The 20,973-nt window shown below is 42.3% G+C and overlaps 2 protein-coding genes across 2 annotated transcripts; one reads left to right on the top strand and one right to left on the bottom strand.

Moving 5' to 3' along the window:
• The first annotated feature begins 475 nt into the window (after positions 1-475).
• Positions 476-9,233, top strand: LOC146389532 (uncharacterized). Its single transcript, XM_084910727.1, has 8 exons — positions 476-644; positions 2,037-2,393; positions 2,492-2,584; positions 2,964-3,290; positions 4,019-4,351; positions 6,518-6,847; positions 7,016-7,351; positions 7,417-9,233. Exons 1-8 carry the CDS (start codon positions 596-598, stop codon positions 7,506-7,508), a joined length of 1,917 nt encoding a protein of 638 aa, XP_084766853.1. The 5' UTR covers positions 476-595; the 3' UTR covers positions 7,509-9,233.
• Positions 9,234-9,794: 561 nt separating this feature from the next.
• Positions 9,795-19,698, bottom strand: LOC146389531 (uncharacterized). Its single transcript, XM_084919143.1, has 8 exons — positions 19,668-19,698; positions 17,561-17,689; positions 15,681-15,860; positions 15,499-15,540; positions 15,153-15,419; positions 14,833-15,072; positions 14,228-14,743; positions 9,795-12,025 (listed from the first exon to the last, which is right to left on the bottom strand). The coding sequence occupies exons 1-7, from the start codon at positions 19,696-19,698 to the stop codon at positions 14,436-14,438; spliced, it is 1,197 nt and encodes a 398-aa protein (XP_084775269.1). The 3' UTR covers positions 9,795-12,025; positions 14,228-14,435.
• Between the last annotated feature and the right edge of the window lie 1,275 nt (positions 19,699-20,973).

The raw sequence follows: 20,973 nt of genomic DNA, 5'->3' as shown, positions 1-20,973 counted from the left end.
TGGTGGGCTGTACAGGTATTACATGTGAATGGCAGTAGATTTTTTTGTTGTTGTTTTTGCTGTTTTCTTCAGTTTTGTAACTAGAATTTAAATCTATCCTATAATATTTATGATTAAAAGCTACATTTAAAGAGAAGTGAAAATAAAGATCAATCCCAGCTGTGCTTAGATGCACTACATTTTTTCATTGGTGGGAAAATAGTTAAAAGAGAGTGGGAATCAACAGATCCAAAACTGGAAAGATTTAATTTTAGTGTTTCATGTTGAAAAAGTGTCATGATTAAAGTTATGCATAACAGATTAAAATCACAGATTTAAAGCAGGAAGTGTTAAATGTGCAAATAGGTTATTTAGGTTTTTACTCTAATGAATGCTTCTTTCATTCAAACAGTTTCTTCTTTACTGGCTGAGGCTTTTGTGAACACTCCTCCTCCTCCTGCTTTTAAAAAATCGTTTCCTCTTCCTGAATGAAAGCAATCCAGAGGTGTGCTGTGTAACATGGAGAGCTGCCAGAAAACACCTTTGGCTTCTTGGCAGGATTATTTAATCTCTTAGTCGGTTCAGGCTGAAGATTAACTTTGTAGATGTTTACTCTATGTATAGCAACATGAAGATTTTGGATTTGTTTGTGATCCTCCTGTACGGTAAGAAAAGTTTCTTTTAAACTTATGACACACACACACACATATTTACACAAGCACACACACACACACAGGTTTTGCTTACAGAAACAGTCAGACAGGTTTGTGCATGTTGATCAGGAAGATAAGTTCTCAAATGCTGCAGGTTATTCTCGCATGTTAAAGCCAAAAGAGAGAATTGTTTTTTGTTTTAGGACCAAGTGTATGTTTGCACCAGACTTTTACCATAAGAAGTATGTAAATGGGACAAAACTGAACTCTAGTCCTCTCATTTTTTCAAACAATGACGGGACTCAAACACAAACACACTGAAACTGAGTAAAATCTAAAGTCCAGCTGTAATCCAGGCCTGAGTTCTGAACAGTAAGACAGTCAGTGGGTAAAATATCACAGGCAAGGGGGAGAGATGACAGACAAAATATAAAAACAGCAAAGGTACACACACACACACACACGGCATTATTATAGACAGGAGAAACGTCTTGGAAATAGTCTTTGAGCATGAAGAATCCACATCTGTCACTGGTGGGCAGATAAACTGAATCCGTTGATACAGCCATCCTCGGATGTGTATCTGAGGCAAATGATCAGACGGAGCAGGTGCTGGTCAACCTCCCGAGCAAACCACACCTCATCCAAAGTTTGGGCATGGAGGTGGTCACCACGTACAAGCTACTGGGTGTTCACCTTAACGATAACCTGGACTGCTCAGAAAACACTCAAACTCGGCACCAGGACCAAAGTCGACTGTGCTGACAGGCTGAAGTCTGCAGGACATTACTGAGGATGTCTGCAATCTTTTATCCAAAGCTCTGCTGTGGAGGCGGCAGCAGAGAGAGGGGCAGGTAACGGCTAAATAGCCTGGTGAAGAGGGCCAGCTCTGTCCTGGACAGTCCCCATAAAGGAGGTGGGTGGGCTATTATGCACAACATCTCTCATCCCTGCATGAGACTGTGGATGGAGACTGTGGATGGAGACTGTGGATGGAGACTGTGGATGGACACTGTGGATGGAGACTGTGGATGGAGACTGTGGATGGAGACTGTGGATGGACACTGTGGATGGAGACTGTGGATGGACACTGTGGATGGAGACTGTGGATGGAGCGCTATCACAGGTCCTTCATCCCGACAGAAGCCAGGCTGTAACATTATAAACAGGATAAACACTGTTTAGAAATATGTGTGTATAACTATCACTGCCTGCACTTTATGTGCACATAAAACATCTTGTTGTATTTTTCTGCATATAGTTACACAGAATCTTTTTATTATTTACTTTTTCTATTTTTATGGTTTTCAAATACATTTTGAATTCACATGTTCTTCCTGTTGCTTATGCTGAGTTTCCCCTGTGTGGGATTAATAAGGTCTTTGTCTATGTCTGGCTCCTCAGTTTCCCAGTGTGCCTCAGGTGTGAAGGTACTAGAGGGGGCGGAGTTTGTTCTCCTGCCCTGTGAGTTTCCCACTTTTGAAGAAAAAGAATCCACAGCTGTGTGGAGTCGCTATGACCTCAATCCCTCCACAGTGCACCTGCGTCGACGAGAAGGCGACGACCTTCAGAACCAAAATGAGCAGTTCAGCGGCCGAACATCCATGAATCCTGACGCTCTGGAAACTGGAGACCTCACTCTCACTCTGAAAAAGCTTCAGCTGTCTGACAGCGGCAGCTACAACTGCACCGTCCGTAAGTTTGGAGTAGAACTGGGTCAGTCAAGAGTGCAACTGCAGGTTCAGCGGGTCAAAGGTGGAGGTCAGTGCAAAGAGATTCAAAATCACATGGAGTGTCACAGAGTGTTAATCATTTTATGTTAACATCATGTAATGTTCATGTTTTCATTGTGTTATAAGTTCCCATCAGTGTCCCAGTGGCTCTGGGTGTCCTGGCTGTAGTTGCAGTCATCGTGAGTGTTGGAGTTTACTTCAGAAGCTATTTTAAGAAAGGTATGTTGTGTGTGTGATGTGCATTGTGAATAATCTGAATCATCCCTAAACCTCAGATTTATTTTACTTGACTTGCAGTGTTTTTTTCTTCTTCTTAATCTATTAGTTATGTTAATAGGTTGTTTTAATTGTCTCCTTTCTTTCAATAAAACACGAACCAGTGTATCCCCATGTTCCATGTCTTAAGGAATCCTCCAGCGAAGTTTGCAAAACTGGCTCCTCTCTCTCATTTAGGAGCCTTCCTGAGGACAAGTGGCAGCTATTTGTCTAGAATACTAATTGAATTACTCTTTGCTCCCCTCATGTATTTTACATGTCAAACATGGGGGCTTTGACAGACGGCGCGCACAAATCATTCTTTGTTTTTCTTACTTCACAGTCTCACAGGTGGATGTGGATTCGGGGGTGGAGTCTGTTCAGCTGCCCTTTATAACCACAGGTCACCGACGTGAAGATGTAACTGTAGAGTGGACTGACAGCTCCAACAGGATAGTCCACGTGTATAAAAACGGTTCTGACCAGCTTGAAAAACAGCACTGGTTTTACAGAAATCGAACAATGATGAGGAAAAACCTGCTGATAGCTGTGGACCTCAGTCTGACTCTGAAATACCCGACAAACAGAGACGCACTCACCTACACCTGCACCGCCTACGACAGGGGGGAAAACATCCTAAAGAAGAAACAAGTGAAGCTCTATGTCAGAGGTGAGTGCTGTAGACAGAAGATGAAGATGGTGAGTCATGAATTAAAGAGCTTGGTGACCACGCTGATAATCTGTCCCTGAGGTGAACAGGACTTGATGAGTACAGTAAGATCTATTAGTTTAGGTTTTTCAACCATTACTTTTTTATCAGCTCAAACTAAAGATGTGACACAAGTCCGAGAAATTGAGGAGTTTAAGAGAAATTTATAAAATAATTTAGAATGAAAATATTATAATGATTATGTTTTTGAGTCAATGTCAGCCTGAAAGCACCAGGATTTTGACAATCAGATGTTTTTGTGGGAAACTCACACGAGCTTCTTCTATTTCTTCTATTCCACATTAAAACAACCACATTAAAATGCTGCACGCTTTGTCTGGGCCTGCATAGCCCAGAATAATAGCTTATTTAACAAAAGTTCATATTAATCTACACGTAGAGAGAAAATTCAAAGGAAATATTAAGTAAGCAAGCTCCCATGAAGGTCTATTAACGTTTCCAGTTCAGGGTGTAGGAAGTGAAGATGAAGACAGATGGCACCGATGATAAATTTCTTCCCATAATTGATTTAGGACACCAAAGATAACACAGAGGAGCAACGGGACAAATGTCAGACTGGAGCCAGTCAAACATGTTTTCAGTGCAGATGTTTCACTTCATCCAAACAAAATGTGCTGAGTGCTGATGATGCTGTGTTCAGCTCATTGTGGTATTTTTTCTCCTCTCAGTCCCCCTGGTGGAGGTGGAGCAGGGGGTCGAGTCTGTACAGCTGCCCTGCAAAACCAAACTTCACCTGCCTAAAGACAATAAAGTGGAGTGGACCTGCATTTACATCCGGACCACAAAGGTCCACGTGAATGAGAACAGCTCTGACCAGCCTGAAGAGCAAGACCACTTTTACAGAGACCGAACGAAGATGAATGAAGACCTGCTGAAAACTGGAGACCTCAGTCTGACCCTGAAACACCCCACTGACAGAGACAACGACGTCTACACCTGCACCGCCTACAGCAGGGAGGGAAACATCCTGCTGAAGAGAGAAGTGAGGCTTCGAGTCAAAGGTCAGAGTTGAATTCAGTCAGTTAAGTCAGTTGAAGTCAGTTATTTATACAGCACCAAATCACAACAACAATTGCATCAAGGCACTTTATATTATAAGGTAGCCCCTTCATTAATACAGAGAAAACAGAGAAAAACCCAACAATCATATGAGCCCACTATGGGTAAGTGCTTTGGTGATAGTGGGAGGAAAAACTCCGTTTTAACAGGGAGAAACCTCCGTCAGAACCAGGACTGGGGCGGCCATTTCTGACCCATTCCAACAAAACGATGGCTGATAGACAGACATGCTGTGGTAGAGAGGCAGAGGTTATTAATGACTAATTATTACATTCAGAGAGGTGTATTAACACATCATCGCAATCAACACAATCATCATCTCGGCCTCTGACAACCTGTTTGCTGTTGCATGCTGCTGAAAGGCAGTGAGGAGAGGGGACACTTGGGCAGTGCATTTATCACGTATAATGTGTTTCCTGGATACACTGCTGCTTTTACAGCATTCAGGGATCGATGGCTCCGTGTCAGAGCTGGCTATGAATTTCAGACGGATCAGGCCTTAACTTAACAAAAAAGTTATCAATAGTTCTTTTCATCTTTCCTTATTACCCACAGCTACATCCACTTCTGTCGGGCGTAGGCTGCTCACTAGGGCTGGGCATCATCACTGATTTCTACAATCCATTTGATTCCAAGTCCCAATTCGTTTCAATTTAGCCTCAGACAGTCAGAAATATTATAATTCTGATCATTTATCAGTACTGATACATGTGAGACTTCATCAGAATTGTGAGCATCACAGCTGATGTCTTTGTGTGAAAGTAACTGAGGATAAAACACAGAAAAACATGAAGGAGATTTTCCTGGCCCGGCTTTTTATAGCAGATAACCTTAAAAATATTCTGCAGGAGAACAAAAACTGTAGAAAACCATGAATCGACATATGAACATTACCTGATGCTGCTGAAGTGAAGCAGAGCAAAGTTACAGAGGTTCTTTTCAAAAGTGGAATTAATGATGACATTTATCAAATGTGAGTTGTAGTTTGGATCTTGTCTGTGAAGGTTCTCAGTGATCCAGGTCATCGTAGTCTAAGGAGTTGGAAAGGAAAAACGTCTGGACTTCTTTAAGTTGCTTGAAGACGTTTCACCTCTAATCCGAGAAGCTTCTTCAGTTCTAGGACCAAATTGGTCACACTCTAGGGAATCCCCCGGCAGACTACATCTATTGCAGCATAACTAAGGGAGGATTCAGGGTCACCTGGTCCAGCCCTAACTATATGCTTTAGCAAAAAGGAAAGTTTGAAGCCTAATCTTAAAAGTAGAGATAGTTTCTGTCTCCCGAATCCAAACTGGAAGCTGGTTCCACAGAAGAGGGGCCTGAAAACTGAAGGCTCTGCCTCCCATTCTACTTTTAAATACTCTAGGAACAACAAGTAGGCCTGCAGAGCGAGAGCGAAGTGCTCTAGGCAAACTGGTGTAAGATCCAATAAAGTCATTACTTTCATCTTGTCATTATATGCTCCACTTTCTTGCAACTAGTTACCAAAATAGATTGCAATCTGTGTGTTACATGAACACACAGATTGTAGTTTTGGGTAAGTTTAAGGGTCCAAATATGTGTTTCATTCAATGATATACAGATGAATTTACACTTTTTATGTATTCTTTGTTTTTCTGCATTTTTTGTTAATAAATGGTAAATGGCCTGTGTTTGTATAGTGCTTTACTCAGTCCCTAAGGACCCCAAAGCGCTTTGCACTACATTCAGTCATCCACCCATTCACACACACATTCACACACTGGTGATGGCAGCTACAGTGTAGCCACAGCTGCCCTGGGGCGCACTGACAGAGGCGAGGTGATAATTTGTCTCCCTTTATTAAAATTAAACTACCATAAAAAATTAGAGACTCATTCTTTCTTTGTGAGCAGTCCCACTCAAATCCTACTAAAGTGGACTGAAGGCAACAATTCAAAAGAAATGAAGCACAACCAATAAAATACATTAATTCTGAATTAAATTAGTGTAGTATATTTCATCTTTAGGAAATCAACACAAGCAAAGACAAACATCATAGTTTGAGCCTAAAATTGAATATTAAGGTTCTCTTTGGAACCATTGAATAAAACTGCTGCTGTGTCATGTTGTGTTTGTTGTCCTCTCAGTCTGTCAGGTGGAGGTGGAGGAGGGGGCGGAGTCTGTCCAGCTGCCCTTCACAACCACAGAAAACCTGCCGGGAGATGCTGAAGTGGAGTGGTGGCGCTATGAACCCGAACCACCGATGACTGTTCACAAATATCACGCCGGCTCTGACCAGCCTGATGCACGAGACCAGCTTTACAGAGACCGAAGCGAAATGAGAGACGACTCACTGAAAACTGGAGACCTCAGTCTGACCCTGAAACACCCCACAGACAGAGACACTGGAAAGTACATCTGCAGAGTTGAGGGGAAAAGGATCAAGAGAAAGAAAACAGTTCTGCTGAGAGTGATGAGTCAGTGCAAATACCTATGAAATATTTGTTACAGTGTATTTGTTTATAAAATAACAATAATAATAATTAAATGTAAATATCAGACTGCAGCATCTATAAAGAACCTTAATAAGGTGTTTTCTAGATTCACTGCTGTCTGTACAGCTCATGTTGTGTTTGTTGTCTCAGACTGTGTGGTGGAGGTGGAGGAGGGGGCGGAGTCTATCCAGCTGCCCTTCACAACCACACAAAACCTGCCTGAAGATGCTGAAGTGGAGTGGAAACGCATTGACCCTGTACCATCAGTGCTGGTTCACATGTATAAGAACGGCTCTGACCAGCCTGAAGAACAGCACCAGGTTTACAGAGACCGAACAAAGATGAATGAAGACCTGCTGAAAACTGGAGACCTCAGTCTGACCCTGAAACACCCCACAGATGGAGACAGTGGAGAATACATCTGTAATGTCAGCAGCAAAGAAAAAAGCATTTCAAGAGAGACCACAGTGCTACTAAAGGTCAAAGGTCAGTATAAAAAAATAAGTTTGTCCCTTGTTGTCTGTCCCTGTCTGACTGTCTTGTCTCTGCAGGGAGAGTTCAGGTCCAGGATCAAACAGGGGACATCAGGAACAGAAGCAGCTCCATTGATCCGACTCCTCTGATGGCTGATCAATCAGTTTGATCTGTGCTTAGTTTAGGATCAGCTTTTAGTTCAAGTTAAAATCAAAGTCCCTTTCTCATTACTACACTTTAAGAAAGGGACTGGAGCACACCAGCCTGCATGGCAGAGTTCCAAGACTTTTGGGGAAAAAAAACTCTGGACTGATGAGTGTGTGTCATTACACACTGCATTTCAGAAAAGGAAGCTCATACCAACAGTAAAATATGGTGGTGATAGTGTGATAGTCTGAGGCTGTTTTGCTGCCTCAGGACCTGCAAGACTTGCCTCCCTAAATGGAACCATGAATTCGGCCCTCTTAAAGAAACAATTCTTTAGGAGACTATCTGGCCATCCGTTCTCACCTGACCTGAAGCTGAAGCGCACTTGGTTTCTGCAGCAGGAGAATTATGCAAAACACCCAAATAAGTCAAAGTTCTTACCTGAATCTGATTTATATGCTGTGACATGACCTTAAAAAGGTGGTTCATGCTTGAAAACCCAGCAATGTGGCTAAATTACAACAATTCTGCAACAGTGGGTGGGCTGAAAATCCTCCACAGTGCTGTTAAAGATTTATTGCAGGTTGTTACAAATACTTGGTTGCAGTTATTTATTAAATTCAGGGGGCTAGAGCTTTTTCTGACATGTTCATCTAGGTTTGGGTTTTTTCCACTTAATAATAAACACATTTATTTAGAAACTGCATTTTGTATTTACTTCTGTTCTTTGTATAATATTGTAATTCAATTAATGTTTTATCACTCAACTTTGAAAGTTCAGGTCAGGGGTTAACGTGTAATAATGAGAAATAACAGAGAAAAACAAAAGGAAGAAAAGGAAGGTGAGACATAGGAAATCATGATTCATGGCAATTGAAATTTATCAATAATTGAAAGCAATCCTGACAGTTATTACAAATTAATATTAGCAGGTTCAGTCCCAACTGATGACCTATAAAAATCTGTGTCATTACCAAAGTGTCACAAAAGAAACATCTCATGATGGGTAAAACCAGTGAGCTGTCTCAAAACCTTCACAACCTTATTGTTGCAAAACATACTGATGGCATTGGTTCTAAACTACTGAAGGTTCTAGTGAGCACTGTTGGGTTCTTAATCCAGAGGTGGAAAGAACATCATTTCACCATATATAATAATGATCAGAAGAGTTGTTGAAGAGCCAAGGTGCTACAGAAAAACCTGGAATCAGCAGGTACAATTGTTTCAAGAAGGCATGGCATGTAGGTCACCATCCATGGTGCCACTGCTGAAGAAAAAGCATGATGAAGAGCATTTAAAGTTTGCTGAACATTTAGAGAAGCCAGTGAAATATAGTCTGGTCAGGTGATCATAATGATTGCTCGGTTTTTCTCTGTAGGGTCTACCTTACAATATAAAGGTGGTTGTTACTGTGATTGGTCGCTATATGAATAAAATTGACTGGAAATGAATAGATGACTTGTCCATGGATATGCAGACTGGAGCATCCAGGAAATGATCCCATCAATTTTCCAACTGGGAAATGATCTGCTTTACCTCCTGAGTTGGCAGATTGACACCCCAAGTTGCTCTCTGATGCAAAGAATGAATGTTAGCATATCTTAGCTAGAAAGCACTAAACCATAGAAACCAGTGCTTGTCTGGTTGAATGAGGCAAGATCTTTAAAATGACCGTTGCTCTGAGCTGATGTCCTGAAACTGTTTGTGTCCACAATGTGGAAAAACCACGGCGATGTGTTTTCAGACTTTTGACTGGCAGCTTTCAAGACAATGTTTCATATATTCAGCTTCAGCTACGTGCTCTGATGTGTGACTTTCAGAAAAGAAGTTGGTGAAGATGTTCATGTGGCTCGTTGGTCTAGGGGTATGATTCTTGCTTAGGGTGCGAAAGGTCCCGGATTCAAATCCTGGATGAGCCCACCTCACATCTGTAGAGTTACAGGGTTTCGTTTAGGTTTCATCCAGCAAGAAACCTCTTAGAAATCCGTTATCTACAGCCTGAAATCACACGTTCCCATAGTACCTCATACAGATGTAGCTGAGAGATCTGATTTCCATTTCTTACAATTTTAATTCTCCAACAAGTTTTTTTGAAGATAATTATTTGTCTTTCATGTTGGCCTAACAAAATAACACAGAGTATTATTTTAGATTAAATCAGAGGGTTCAATCCAAACTTGTGCACAGAACTACAAAAATACACAGCTATGTATCAAATATTATAAATGTGTAACTCTTTGACACAACATTAACAAAATGCATGTGGAAAAATGCACATACATTTCTTTCTTTTGCACAAAGGGACCAAGATTGAACATCAGTAAATATTAATACTTTAGTATCACAAAGGAATCTATTTCAGTGCATTACGCACACATGTAGCTTATCTACCAACTTAAATACAAGTTTACAAATCTGATTACAGCAAAAGTCTGAAATGCCATGTCAGCTGTTATTTGGAGTGTAACTAAAGCAAAAAAAAAATTAGTTGGAAAAATAATGCTGGGAAAATCATTTTAGTCCTTGCCAAGCTCAATACAGGAAGGCTACACAGATAAAGGTCAGTAAAAATAGTGTTCAAGCTTGTGGTTCATTTTCTGGCTCTACATAAGAAATGCTTCAACCACGAGTGATGGCAGTTCACTGATCATCATTTATAGATGTAAACTGGTTGTCTGTGTAAACGAACTGCTGCTACTGCTCTAATCCAGCTGAGCACTCAGAGAACTTTTTACTACAAGACTCAGCTATTCACACAGTGCTTTCTAAGCACCTTTATCAAACACTCACGTTTGGATGGAGGCGGCGTCAGTAGAAATTTGGGGTTCAGTATCTTGCCCAAGAATACTTCAGCATGCAGACAAGAAGACACATTTAGAAGACAACCCACTGCATCACATGAGCCTCAGTCAGTGTTCTCAGTGCACAGAGAGATCCTGCTGGTTTGCTGTTTATGCATTACTAATGTAGATTCATTTTTGACATGCGTGTTTAAGGTTCGGTGCCCAAACTCAGAGTGACTGATGGCAACATTTAGATCTGAAAACAAAACAATGAAACTCTGAGAGACACAGGACGATTATCGACTCTGTCCACACAGTGGAAAATTTGTTCTTAATAGAGGAAACATCGTCTACATAACAGACCCAGTCAGAAGTAGCGATGCTAAACACAGCAGCTGTGGTTTCCTGTTTGATGAAAAGAGGTCGTCTGCCTTCATGTTCAGTCGTCATGTTACAGACTCTAACTGAACTGAACCTTCAGCAGGTTTTGGACGTTTATGAGACAAATTTAAATCACAAACTTTCATCACTTTAATCCTGCAGGTTTGAAACTGTTTTCTATTATTGGGTGATTCTTTGTGTATTTCAGGTAAAGTGTGATGCTCATATGTAAATAACATCTTGTTTTGTTTCCTGTCCAACTGGCCAGCTTTGAGATGAAACCAGTCATTTTTAACCAGGCTATGTCCTTTAATGCACATATTAAACAAATATGTACGACTGCTTTCTTCCATTTGAGCAACATCTCTAAAATTAGAAATATCCTGTCTGAGACTGATGCTGAAAAACAAGTTCATGCATTTATTACTTCTAGGCTCAAAATCGTTTTCTGTGCCTGTCATGAACAGCTGTGTGGCAGGCAGAGGCAAGACCCAAATGCAGGACTTGGAAACAAAGGGGTCGGCTAAAAGAGGCAGCTTTATTAATGTTAGAAGATACTCAGAAAGAAATACAAAAAAATACAAGAATATAAACAGGAAACGACGAAGGAAACATAGAACTCACAGAAGAACACAGCAAAACAGGCACGAGGGAGACTGAGGACTTAAACACGGGGATGGGATTACAAACACAATGAGACAGAACACAGAGAAAACAGACAAACGCAGGTACATGACCGGAGAGACTGAACGAATAACAAAACACAGAGAAGAGGCTGGCACAGACTGGACACGAAGGAAATAAACATGAACAACATGAAATAGAGAATAAGTAATATAAATAATGACGACTCTGACAAATAAGGGAACCTGAGCTCAAGAGACACCAATATAGAACCAAAACAAACAAGGGAACAAATAAACACATAGTCCATAACAAACACAAAAACTAGGTCAAAGACTGAGGACCATCACAGGACACTCTGTGTCAAACATGAGTGTTCATAAGTTCAGAGTATTGATCAGTTTGAAATGGTGGAAGCAGCTCCTGAAAGTGACGACTCTTCACCTCGCAGTAGACCTTTGTCAGAGTTCAAGCTGCACAGACTCAAACCAGCAGCAGGTTGATTTCTTTAGTTCCCCGTCAATCCTGGTTCCTCAGGAGGAACAGGAAACAGGACATCTTCCCCACTTGCTCCCACAATGACATCACTGTGTGAATGAATGGGAGTGAATGAAGAAAGGAGGAAGCTGATGACTGCCTGTAAATGTTCCCACGGTGACTGACAGAGTGAGACTGTCCACAGGAAGTCTGCAGGTCTGTCCTCAGCTTCCTGTTTACACTTCTTCTGTGGTGTCTGTGGTTCCTTTAGCTTCTGTAAAAATGGGACCGTTGAGTGTGCAGTCATGGGGCAGGTCACTAGAAGGGTGAGGCATTTATTGTCCTACCAACTTTAAAACCTAATTAAAATGTATATGTATGTAACAAATATATGAAACTTTAAACCTAATTTTTAAACTGAAGCTTAAAGAGAAAAAAAGTTAATGATGGAAAGCACTTTCAAGGCACCCAAAGCGCTTTACAATTCCACTATTCATTCACACACTGGTGGAGGCAGCTACAGGTGTAGCCACAGCTGCCCTGGGGCAGACTGACAGAGGCGAGGCTGCCATATCGCACCATCGGCCCCTCTGGCCAACACCAGTAACTCTCTTGCCCAAGGACACAACGACCAGGACAAAGAGAGCAGGAGGGATCGAACCAGCGACCTTCCAGTTACAGATGAGCTTCCCAATCCCCTGAACCACGGTCGCCCCGACAGTTCAGCATGTAATAACACTGGGACATGAGTCATACAGGTGCAGCCTCCCTACCTGTGTTCTCAGGGGTCTGAGTGATGATGTCAGCATTGGTCATGTGTGCTAAAGGAAGTTTTTGGGATGACATCATCAAGACAAGAATATCCGGGTTTTATTTTCAACTCACTGAACTTGGATTTCCCATCAAACCTGTTTGCCTGCTGAACTGAATTCAAATATATATTGTTTTCATTTAATAATAACCCTGCAGAAAAATCTTAATTCTGATGAAGACGTTGTGAGGGGCTTCATGAATATCTCTCTTAAAAAGAACTCATTTTGTTTCACTTTAAACACTAGTCTAAACACATAAACAGATGAAGACAAGAAACAAAGTTAAGAACATCTTTTGCTATGTGGTAACTTTACTCTTCCTTTGTTCAGTCCTGTATCTCAGCACCGCTATCTGCTGACATGCACTCTCTCTACTCTCAGACACTGTTTATCTCTACAGAGTCCACAACATTCAAATAGCTGCTAGACTGATCTTAAACACATAAAACACTTCATGGTTTATGTGTTTTACCTTTGATCATTTCCCACTGATCTCAACAAAGAAGCTCCGTCACAGAGACTTCAGCTTCTCTCAGCAGTTAACCACACAAGCAGCACCTGTTTTGATGTGGGTGAATGAACGCTCGACTCCGGGAAATATGAACTACTGACTCAGGTGACTTCACTATTTATGTGCTTTTACATGCTGCGACCCACAGGATAACCATAACCACCCTCATGTCTCATTAGAGCACTTCATGGGCATCAAAGACGGAGTGGTCCAGGTCCTATTTTTCACATTGGTGACTCTGCATCTTCCTCATTCATAATACAAAAAGGTGTTATAACCTTTTCCCTTTATCCTCTGTCCAGGGGGTTAGCTTTTTAAAATATGGCCGAGTCTACTATTGTTATGTATATAACCCTCAGATTTACATGGCAATAAAATAAATAATATGGTCACTGAACTAGCTTCTCCTGCTAGTCCCAAAAACGTGACTCAAAGTGAGAGCTGACTGGGCTTTTTCAGCTGTAGCCTAAACTGTGGAAGCATCACCCTGCCCTCGTTAGTTCAGCCCACTCACTGCCTGTCTTTAAATAATGTATTAAAATGTGTTTTTGCTCCTCAGATTAGAGTCAGAATGAGAGCAGTACATTCTTACCTTGTACTGATTGTTATTTTCCTAATTTTGTTGCTTTGCTGGTTTGGTGGTTTGTACAGTATTTTATTAAACTGTCCAACGAGTGCTTCTCCGATTTATCTTTGAAAAGATACATCTGGATTAAAAACAAACCAAATCTGCTCAGATTATTTTCAATCTTCAGTTCAGGCTGACAGCTCCTGTTACACTGTGTCATACACACAAACCTGAATTTACTCCCATCAAACACCAATCATATCTGTTTAAGCTGCAGAATTTCCTGTCTCTCCCTCAGTGCCACGTCTCTCTCTGCTGACTGCCTCATGTTTATAAACACTGAGCTGACCAACGAAACCACAGTACAGCTTTAATTATGAAACCAGTGACAGGTTTTACTGAGAAAACAGGAACCTAAAGAGTGAACTGCACCTGCTGTCAATCCCACTTTCAAAACACTAGTTTGATAAATTTGAGAAGAAAATTGTCATTGTTTCATTGAGCACATTTTACAAGCCCAATGAAAAGTGCTTTTGGGTTTATCTCTCATTGATGTCCCTCGCTAGAACACAGGTGAATGTGTACCTGCAGTGTTTGTCCGCAGACTGGAGTAAAGTACTTCAGGTTCGCTGGCTGGAGTCTTATTGGTCCAGGCTCTACTGGTGACCTCAGCATAGGTGACATCATTTACTGGAGCTGACTGGTATCTCCCCGCAAAGATGAAGTGATCTGAAAGAATTCTAGTATTTGTGTCTGTGGTGTTTTAGTCTGAATCTACTTTCTAAGCGGTGTTCTAAAAATAGAAACGCTGATGGAGGCTGTGTTGATGTGTCCAAGATGATGACTTTGGATGAAAATTTGAGACAGATGCTATACCTGTGCGCTTCTTCCACAGAAGATGAAGTACAAACAGAACCAGAACCAATAGCACCAGGGAACCTATAGCAGATACAATTGGGGATATGAAGGAGGAGGGGGGAGAGGGAGAAGGGGGAGGAGAAAGAAGGGTAGAAGAACAGGAGATATGAGTGTTTGTCAGTGACGTTATGGTTGTTGTTGTTGCTTCTTTTGTTGTTGTAAACAAGGCTGTGGTTGAAGGACCTGCAGGGGAGATGAGGAAGCTGGTTCAGTCAGTTTATCATCAGCTCAGCAGATTGGCTTTAACCAGGAAGTGATGTCAGTGTTCTGACCTCTGACCCTCAGAAAGCTCTGAGGAGATGATCCAAACTCATTAGTAGAACACCAGTAGAGACCTTCATCAGACTGCTGCATGTTAATGGTGATGTTTTTCTCTGATTTAGGTCTAACAGGACGTCCATTAAAGTAGAAATAAGCTGCAGCTGTGCCACCAGTTTTCTTCTTACAGCGTAGTGTGACATCACTTCCTGTCCTCACAGGAAGTGCAGGGATCTCCAGGATCACATGTTTATCTAAAGAAAAGACCCACAGAGTGATGTAGAGGTGGTATAACAGTGTGCTGTTAGTCTGATGAAATGAATGACTTCATTACCTGATACAGTGATGTTGACTTCTTCACTCTTCTCTCCAGCTTCACCTTCACACCAGTAAACTCCACTGACTGGCTTGAACTCATCAAACAAACAGGATGAACCATTTATCCTCCCGAAGCCCCGCCCACCTGCTCCACATGACTGAGTCCCACTTCCTGTGTCCCTCTTCACCGTCCATCCATCAGAGCCCAGCTGACCTTCACATGTCAGAGACACTGAGGCTGCTGTGAAGAACTGCTGAAGGTTTGGACTGACGGTCAGAGAGACTGGAGGACAGACGGACAGTTTCTATCAGTGTTTACACTCAGTGTTTGTCCTGGACCATGGTGCACTTCATCTACTCACCTGCACAAACAGTCAGTGCAGACAGCAGCAGCACACACACACCTGCAACAGGAGGTCAGAGGTCACTGAAGGTCAGAGGTCAATGAAGGTCATAGGATATTAAAGGTGAGAGGTCACTGAAAGAGAGTGGACATTATGACCAGAAGGCAGTAATAGGCCTGGGAGAGCATCTTCTTTGTTACCATGTTCACCCTTCACCCTGCTATCATGGCACTTGTTTAGCCATTTGTCACATAGGCTCTGGATGTTATATTTCAAAGCTGCACACTGGTTATCTATGTAGGTCACAGTCAGGTGTTGTGAGAAAGTTGGTGACACCCAGTTGGTGGGGAGGTCAACTGGTGGTGAAGTCTTCTGTTCTCCTGTGTCAAGGGTGTAGACAACAGCTGTTGAAACACCTTCTCTTTTAACATCTATTCAACTAAATGCTGTGTTATTCATCTTTAGTGACTGTGTACCTGCCCCCCCCCCCCCCTCTCTCTCTCGTGCTCATAAGAATAAAAACAAATAAAAACTTGTTGATTACTACCCATGTGACAAGGTGCAGGAAGACCACGCCTGGGTGTATATTTTTGGTAATAGCCCGTCACCAGTAGTAACCATCTATTACCTATGAAGAGCCACCTGGGAAGGCGAGACAAACTTTGGAGCAGACACAAGACACTTTGTCGAGAGACACTTCTGCATCGATGACGGGCTGATTTCAGTTCCCACAGAGTCTGCAGCCATCGATCGGCTTAAGCACACATGTGCAGCCGAGTCTAACCTCAAACTTCACAAAATTGCCTCAAATATTTTCTTAGTCATGCAAGCCTACACCCGGTGTGGAGTTCTCTCCGTATGTAATAGTATCTTCAACCTCTTGTATAATCCGAGTAGAAAACACTTAAAGAAAAAAAACATAAACATGTTTAATGAATACCTTTCATAACTTGAAATGCAAATAGAAATTATACATTTTTAAAAATGATGCAAACAACAAAGTAAAATGTTGCTATTTACCCCAAAATGCAGCCAAGGCCTCAGATTTTTTACACAATCATTTCAAACTATTTACAGAACAATCAGGTGTGTTGCATCAAATAAGAAGGCACACAAAGTATTCATGCAACTCCCAAAAAATAGGTTCTGTCCACTATAAAACAGAGGAGAACACCACAAGGTCTGACAGCAGGTGACATTCACTACTAGTATAACTAGGGATGGGTATCGTTTAGGTTTTATCCGATACCAGTACCAAACCGGTACTTTTGAAACGGTGCCGGTGCTTAAACGGTGCTCGAACCGGTGCTTAAAGAATGGAGAACACAAAATTGGTCCAAAAACCTCTCATGTTCAGCTGTTTCTTTTGTAAAAAGATAACAATGTTAGCCTTTTCTGCAGCTATAGGGCATATATGGTATCACTCTTGGCTGGAAGCAGTGCTTAAACAATGGAAAAAACACAAACTTTGTCCAAAAACCTCTCATGTTTAGCTGTTTTCCACTTTTTCTTTGGTCATTTTAGCCTTTTTGGCCAGGGTGAAGGGAGTATCTGCCATCAAACAAGAAGACAGCTGCATGTAGCTATGATGATGTTTGCTAGTTCACCTTAAATGCACTAATGTAATAACGTGGTTAGCCTACTCAACGTAAATTACACACGAACAACATGAGGCTACTCACGCAGAGAAGAACGGCTGCTGCTGCCAGTTGATCAAATTATGGATTTGATCAACTGGTCTCTGAATGCTATTGACACCCTTTTCTCAACGAGAAGTCTGGGCTCGGGAGAGCCTGAGTGCCCTGGAGGGACTTTCCCTGCCGAGTACACGATGGACGGGTGGCAGAGGATCGTGTGCCTGGCGGGACTGTCGATCAAGGACGCTGAAGATATCTACCTATTCGGAACTATGATAACAGGGTTCTTGCTGATCGGAGCTGGCTTGGCCCTGGCTTATTTAAGAAAGCGGAACCGGCTGTTCAAACCCCCCCAAGGCTGCCCGCTGGGATTGAAACGATGGGACGAGGCGCGACCTCTCAGAAAGGGCTCATGGACGGCAGCATGGTTAAGAGCTTGCTACTCAGAATAACATCTCTGAGCGGATATTGGGACACATCAGGGAAGAATCCGCTAAGAACAACAACTATGGGCGGAAGCTGGAGTACATCACGGATCAGTTGGCTGCGGTCGTGAGGTCTCAGAATCTGCTCTGTGAGCAAAAGAGTGACAAGACCATCATGGAGAAACTGGCAGCTATCCAACGGGAGATTGAGAGACCAGTGTCGGAGTGTTAAAAACAGCTTGAAATTCTCATGAGTTGTTGTAAAAGAAAATCACCATCATAATGCGGCTACCCCCTCGGCGTCAGCTGTGGGCTCAAGGCCGGAGCCGAACAAAAACTCCCTGACAACGACTGTGTTGAGTCTGTTCCTTCCCATTCCATGCAAGGCCACCTGGGTTGGCTGGAAGACTGTTTACTTAGCCTGGCAGAGCGAAGGACACTGTCTCAGCTGAACTACGGACACGCACACACACACACTTACACTGATAAGCACACACTAATCCCCCTCCCTTTCCATTCGATGCTTGTTTCCTGCAGGGGAACACGGCGGGTCTGTGTGCCGCGCTGGAATGGTAGCGCTGTGCAGGGCGGCTGCTGTGTTCGCTTCGGATTACTCCTCACCCCCCACCCAATCCTGTGGCTTGTCATGTCTTTCACAATGTTGTGCTGTGGACATTTATGTGCTTTTTTGTGCAGAGGAGTTTTTTTGTTTCCTGTTCTCATGCTGTCCTTTTTTTTCAATCATTTTTTGATTGGTGGACATGGTACACTTCAACATGAATAAGGAAGGGAAGTGGTGTTTTTTCTTTTTCACTCGCAAGCGGAGAGCGTTTGCTAGCGCTGTCCTTAGAAAACGCAGTTGCCGAGGCGGCTGAGGTCATTTGGAGTCCAGGGAGCGCTTTTGAAGACCTTCTGTGACTCTGGTGGCATCTGTCATTTTTTACAGTGTTGTATGTTGGTACCTCAGGTCCCACATCTCCAGATTCACTAAAAGCTTCTTCCACCTGGGCCATTCGGACTGTTAACAAACACCATGTCCCCTCTATTCTATCTCTGCTGTGATTCCAACAACCTACATGTAAAGGTCACCCAAACTAATAAAATTGTCAGGAATTATAGTGGAGAGAGAAAACAGGCGGCTCCCACACTCTTATCTGAACATCAGTTTTGAGTGGCTATACAGTATATCTACAGAGATACGGGCAGTACAGGTACAGCAGTTAGGTATTAAGAAATAAAAAAGAAAAGAAAAACAAAATGAATTCATATTCAATTTTCACATTTACTAAACGCAAACAATGTAATAACTCCCTGATGGATGACATGAGCAGTTGGATGAATAGCCTGGACAAACCGCTTCACTGATTTTATTAGGTTCTATTTGAGTCTCAATCTGCTGCTGTTTGAAGCTCATCATCAGAAAAACAACAAAAAATACAAACTCTGAGGGAAATGACCAAAACAGTCTCCAGTCTTTTGTTAGACTCTGTGTTTATAATGGAAAATTTGCTCTTATTAAAGGAAGTGAAGGCTACATAATAGGCAGATTAGAAAAACATGTGGTGAGTGCAACTAGCAGCTGTGGTTTCCTGAATGAACCTCGATGTTCGAAGAAACGAGGTTGCCCGACTTCTCCTTAAGTCATCATGTTACAGACAGTGAACTTAACATGAAGCTCTAACTCTGAGTCAGTCCAAATTACATGATGGATCACAACTTTGTAAGTTTTTCTGCTTAGAACTCATTTGTATCCACATCTGTTGATAAGACAAAGTCATGATGTAAGCACACTTTCCTGCTTCACGCTTGTGTGAAAGAATTTATTTCATTAGATGCCTCTGAGTTAAAGTGTGAGCTGCATCACTGTCTATTTTCAATGACTTTTAAATGAATTACTTTAGCCCTACTAGAAAACAGGCAACAGAAAAAGAGCGAACTCTTCCTCTCTCCTAAATGAAACAAACTTTAAGCAGATCCAACAAACTTCATTTGGGGATCCATCCACCCTCAGCAAACGCTTCCTCCTGCTGAAAATGTGTTTTCCCACTTTATTGTGTGATGAAACAGTGATAAATGAATATATGACTGAAAGTAAGCATGAAAAGTTTTTCAGTGTTTGACTCACCGAGGAGCAGAGACACACCTGAAGTCTTCATGTTGTCGGAATGACGACTGACAGCAGAGTGACACCTTCAGCTTCACCACTTCCCTGTTAAGACCATCAGCTTGTGACACTGCTTCTGCAGAGCGAGGCTGAGCCGCTTCCCTAATAAACTGCATGAGTCATGTTCACTATTTCAGTCCATAACTGGACAGTTTGGGAGCTAATGAATGACATATGCAGCTACTTTTTCTGGTCCCAGTCTGTTGTCACCACTGTCTCAAATTTGGGGACTTACAGGCTTACAAAGGGGCACAGTGACTCTGGTCATCAAACAGGCCAAGCTGAAGTACAAGTAGTGTATTGAGGAGCTCTTTAACAGAGCCACAGAGATGTGGTGTTTAGAAAAAATGCGTCTCAACTGCTCTGATACTCCTGACACATGTGGGGATCACTACAGGTTTTCGCTTGGGCAGTGGTTGTCCTTCAATTCAATTCAATTCAATTCAATTTTATTTATATAGCGCCAAATCACAACAAAAGTCGCCTCAAGGCGCTTCATAGATACAGAGAAAAACCCAACAATCATATGACCCCCTATGAGCAAGCACTTTGGCGACAGTGGGAAGGAAAAACTCCCTTTTAACAGGAAGAAACCTCCGGCAGAACCAGGCTCAGGGAGGGGCGGCCATCTGCTGCGACCGGTTGGGGTGAGAGAAGGAAGACAGGCTAAAAGACATGCTGTGGAAGAGAGACAGAGGTTAATAACAGATATGATTCAATGCAGAGAGGTCTATTAATACATAGTGAGTGAGAAAGGTGACTGGAAAGGAAAAACTCAATGCATCATGGGAATCCCCCGGCAGCCTACGTCTATTGCAGCATAACTAAGGGAGGATTCAGGGTCACCTGGTCCAGCCCTTACTATATGCTTTAGCAAAAAGGAAAGTTTTAAGCCTAATCTTAAAAGTAGAGATAGTTTCTGTCTCCCGAATCCAAACTGGAAGCTGGTTCCACAGAAGAGGGGCCTGAAAACTGAAGGCTCTGCCTCCCATTCTACTTTTAAATACTCTAGGAACAACAAGTAGGCCTGCAGAGCGAGAGCGAAGTGCTCTAATAGGGTGATATGGTACTACAAGGTCATTAAGATAAGATGGGGCCTGATTATTTAAGACCTTGTATGTGAGGAGCAGGATTTTGAATTCAATTCTGGATTTAACAGGAAGCCAATGAAGGGAAGCCAAAACAGGAGAAATATGCTCTCTCCTTCTAGTCCCTGTCAGGACTCTTGCTGCAGCATTTTGGATTAGCTGAAGGCTTTTCAGTGAGT

This window comes from Perissodus microlepis, chromosome 3, assembly GCF_051167445.1.
Source record: "Perissodus microlepis isolate ML-2025 ecotype Zambia chromosome 3, ASM5116744v1, whole genome shotgun sequence".
Classification (NCBI taxonomy): domain Eukaryota; kingdom Metazoa; phylum Chordata; class Actinopteri; order Cichliformes; family Cichlidae; genus Perissodus; species Perissodus microlepis.
Note: the sequence above shows the minus strand (reverse complement) of the source record. Positions and strands in the feature narration are given on the sequence as shown.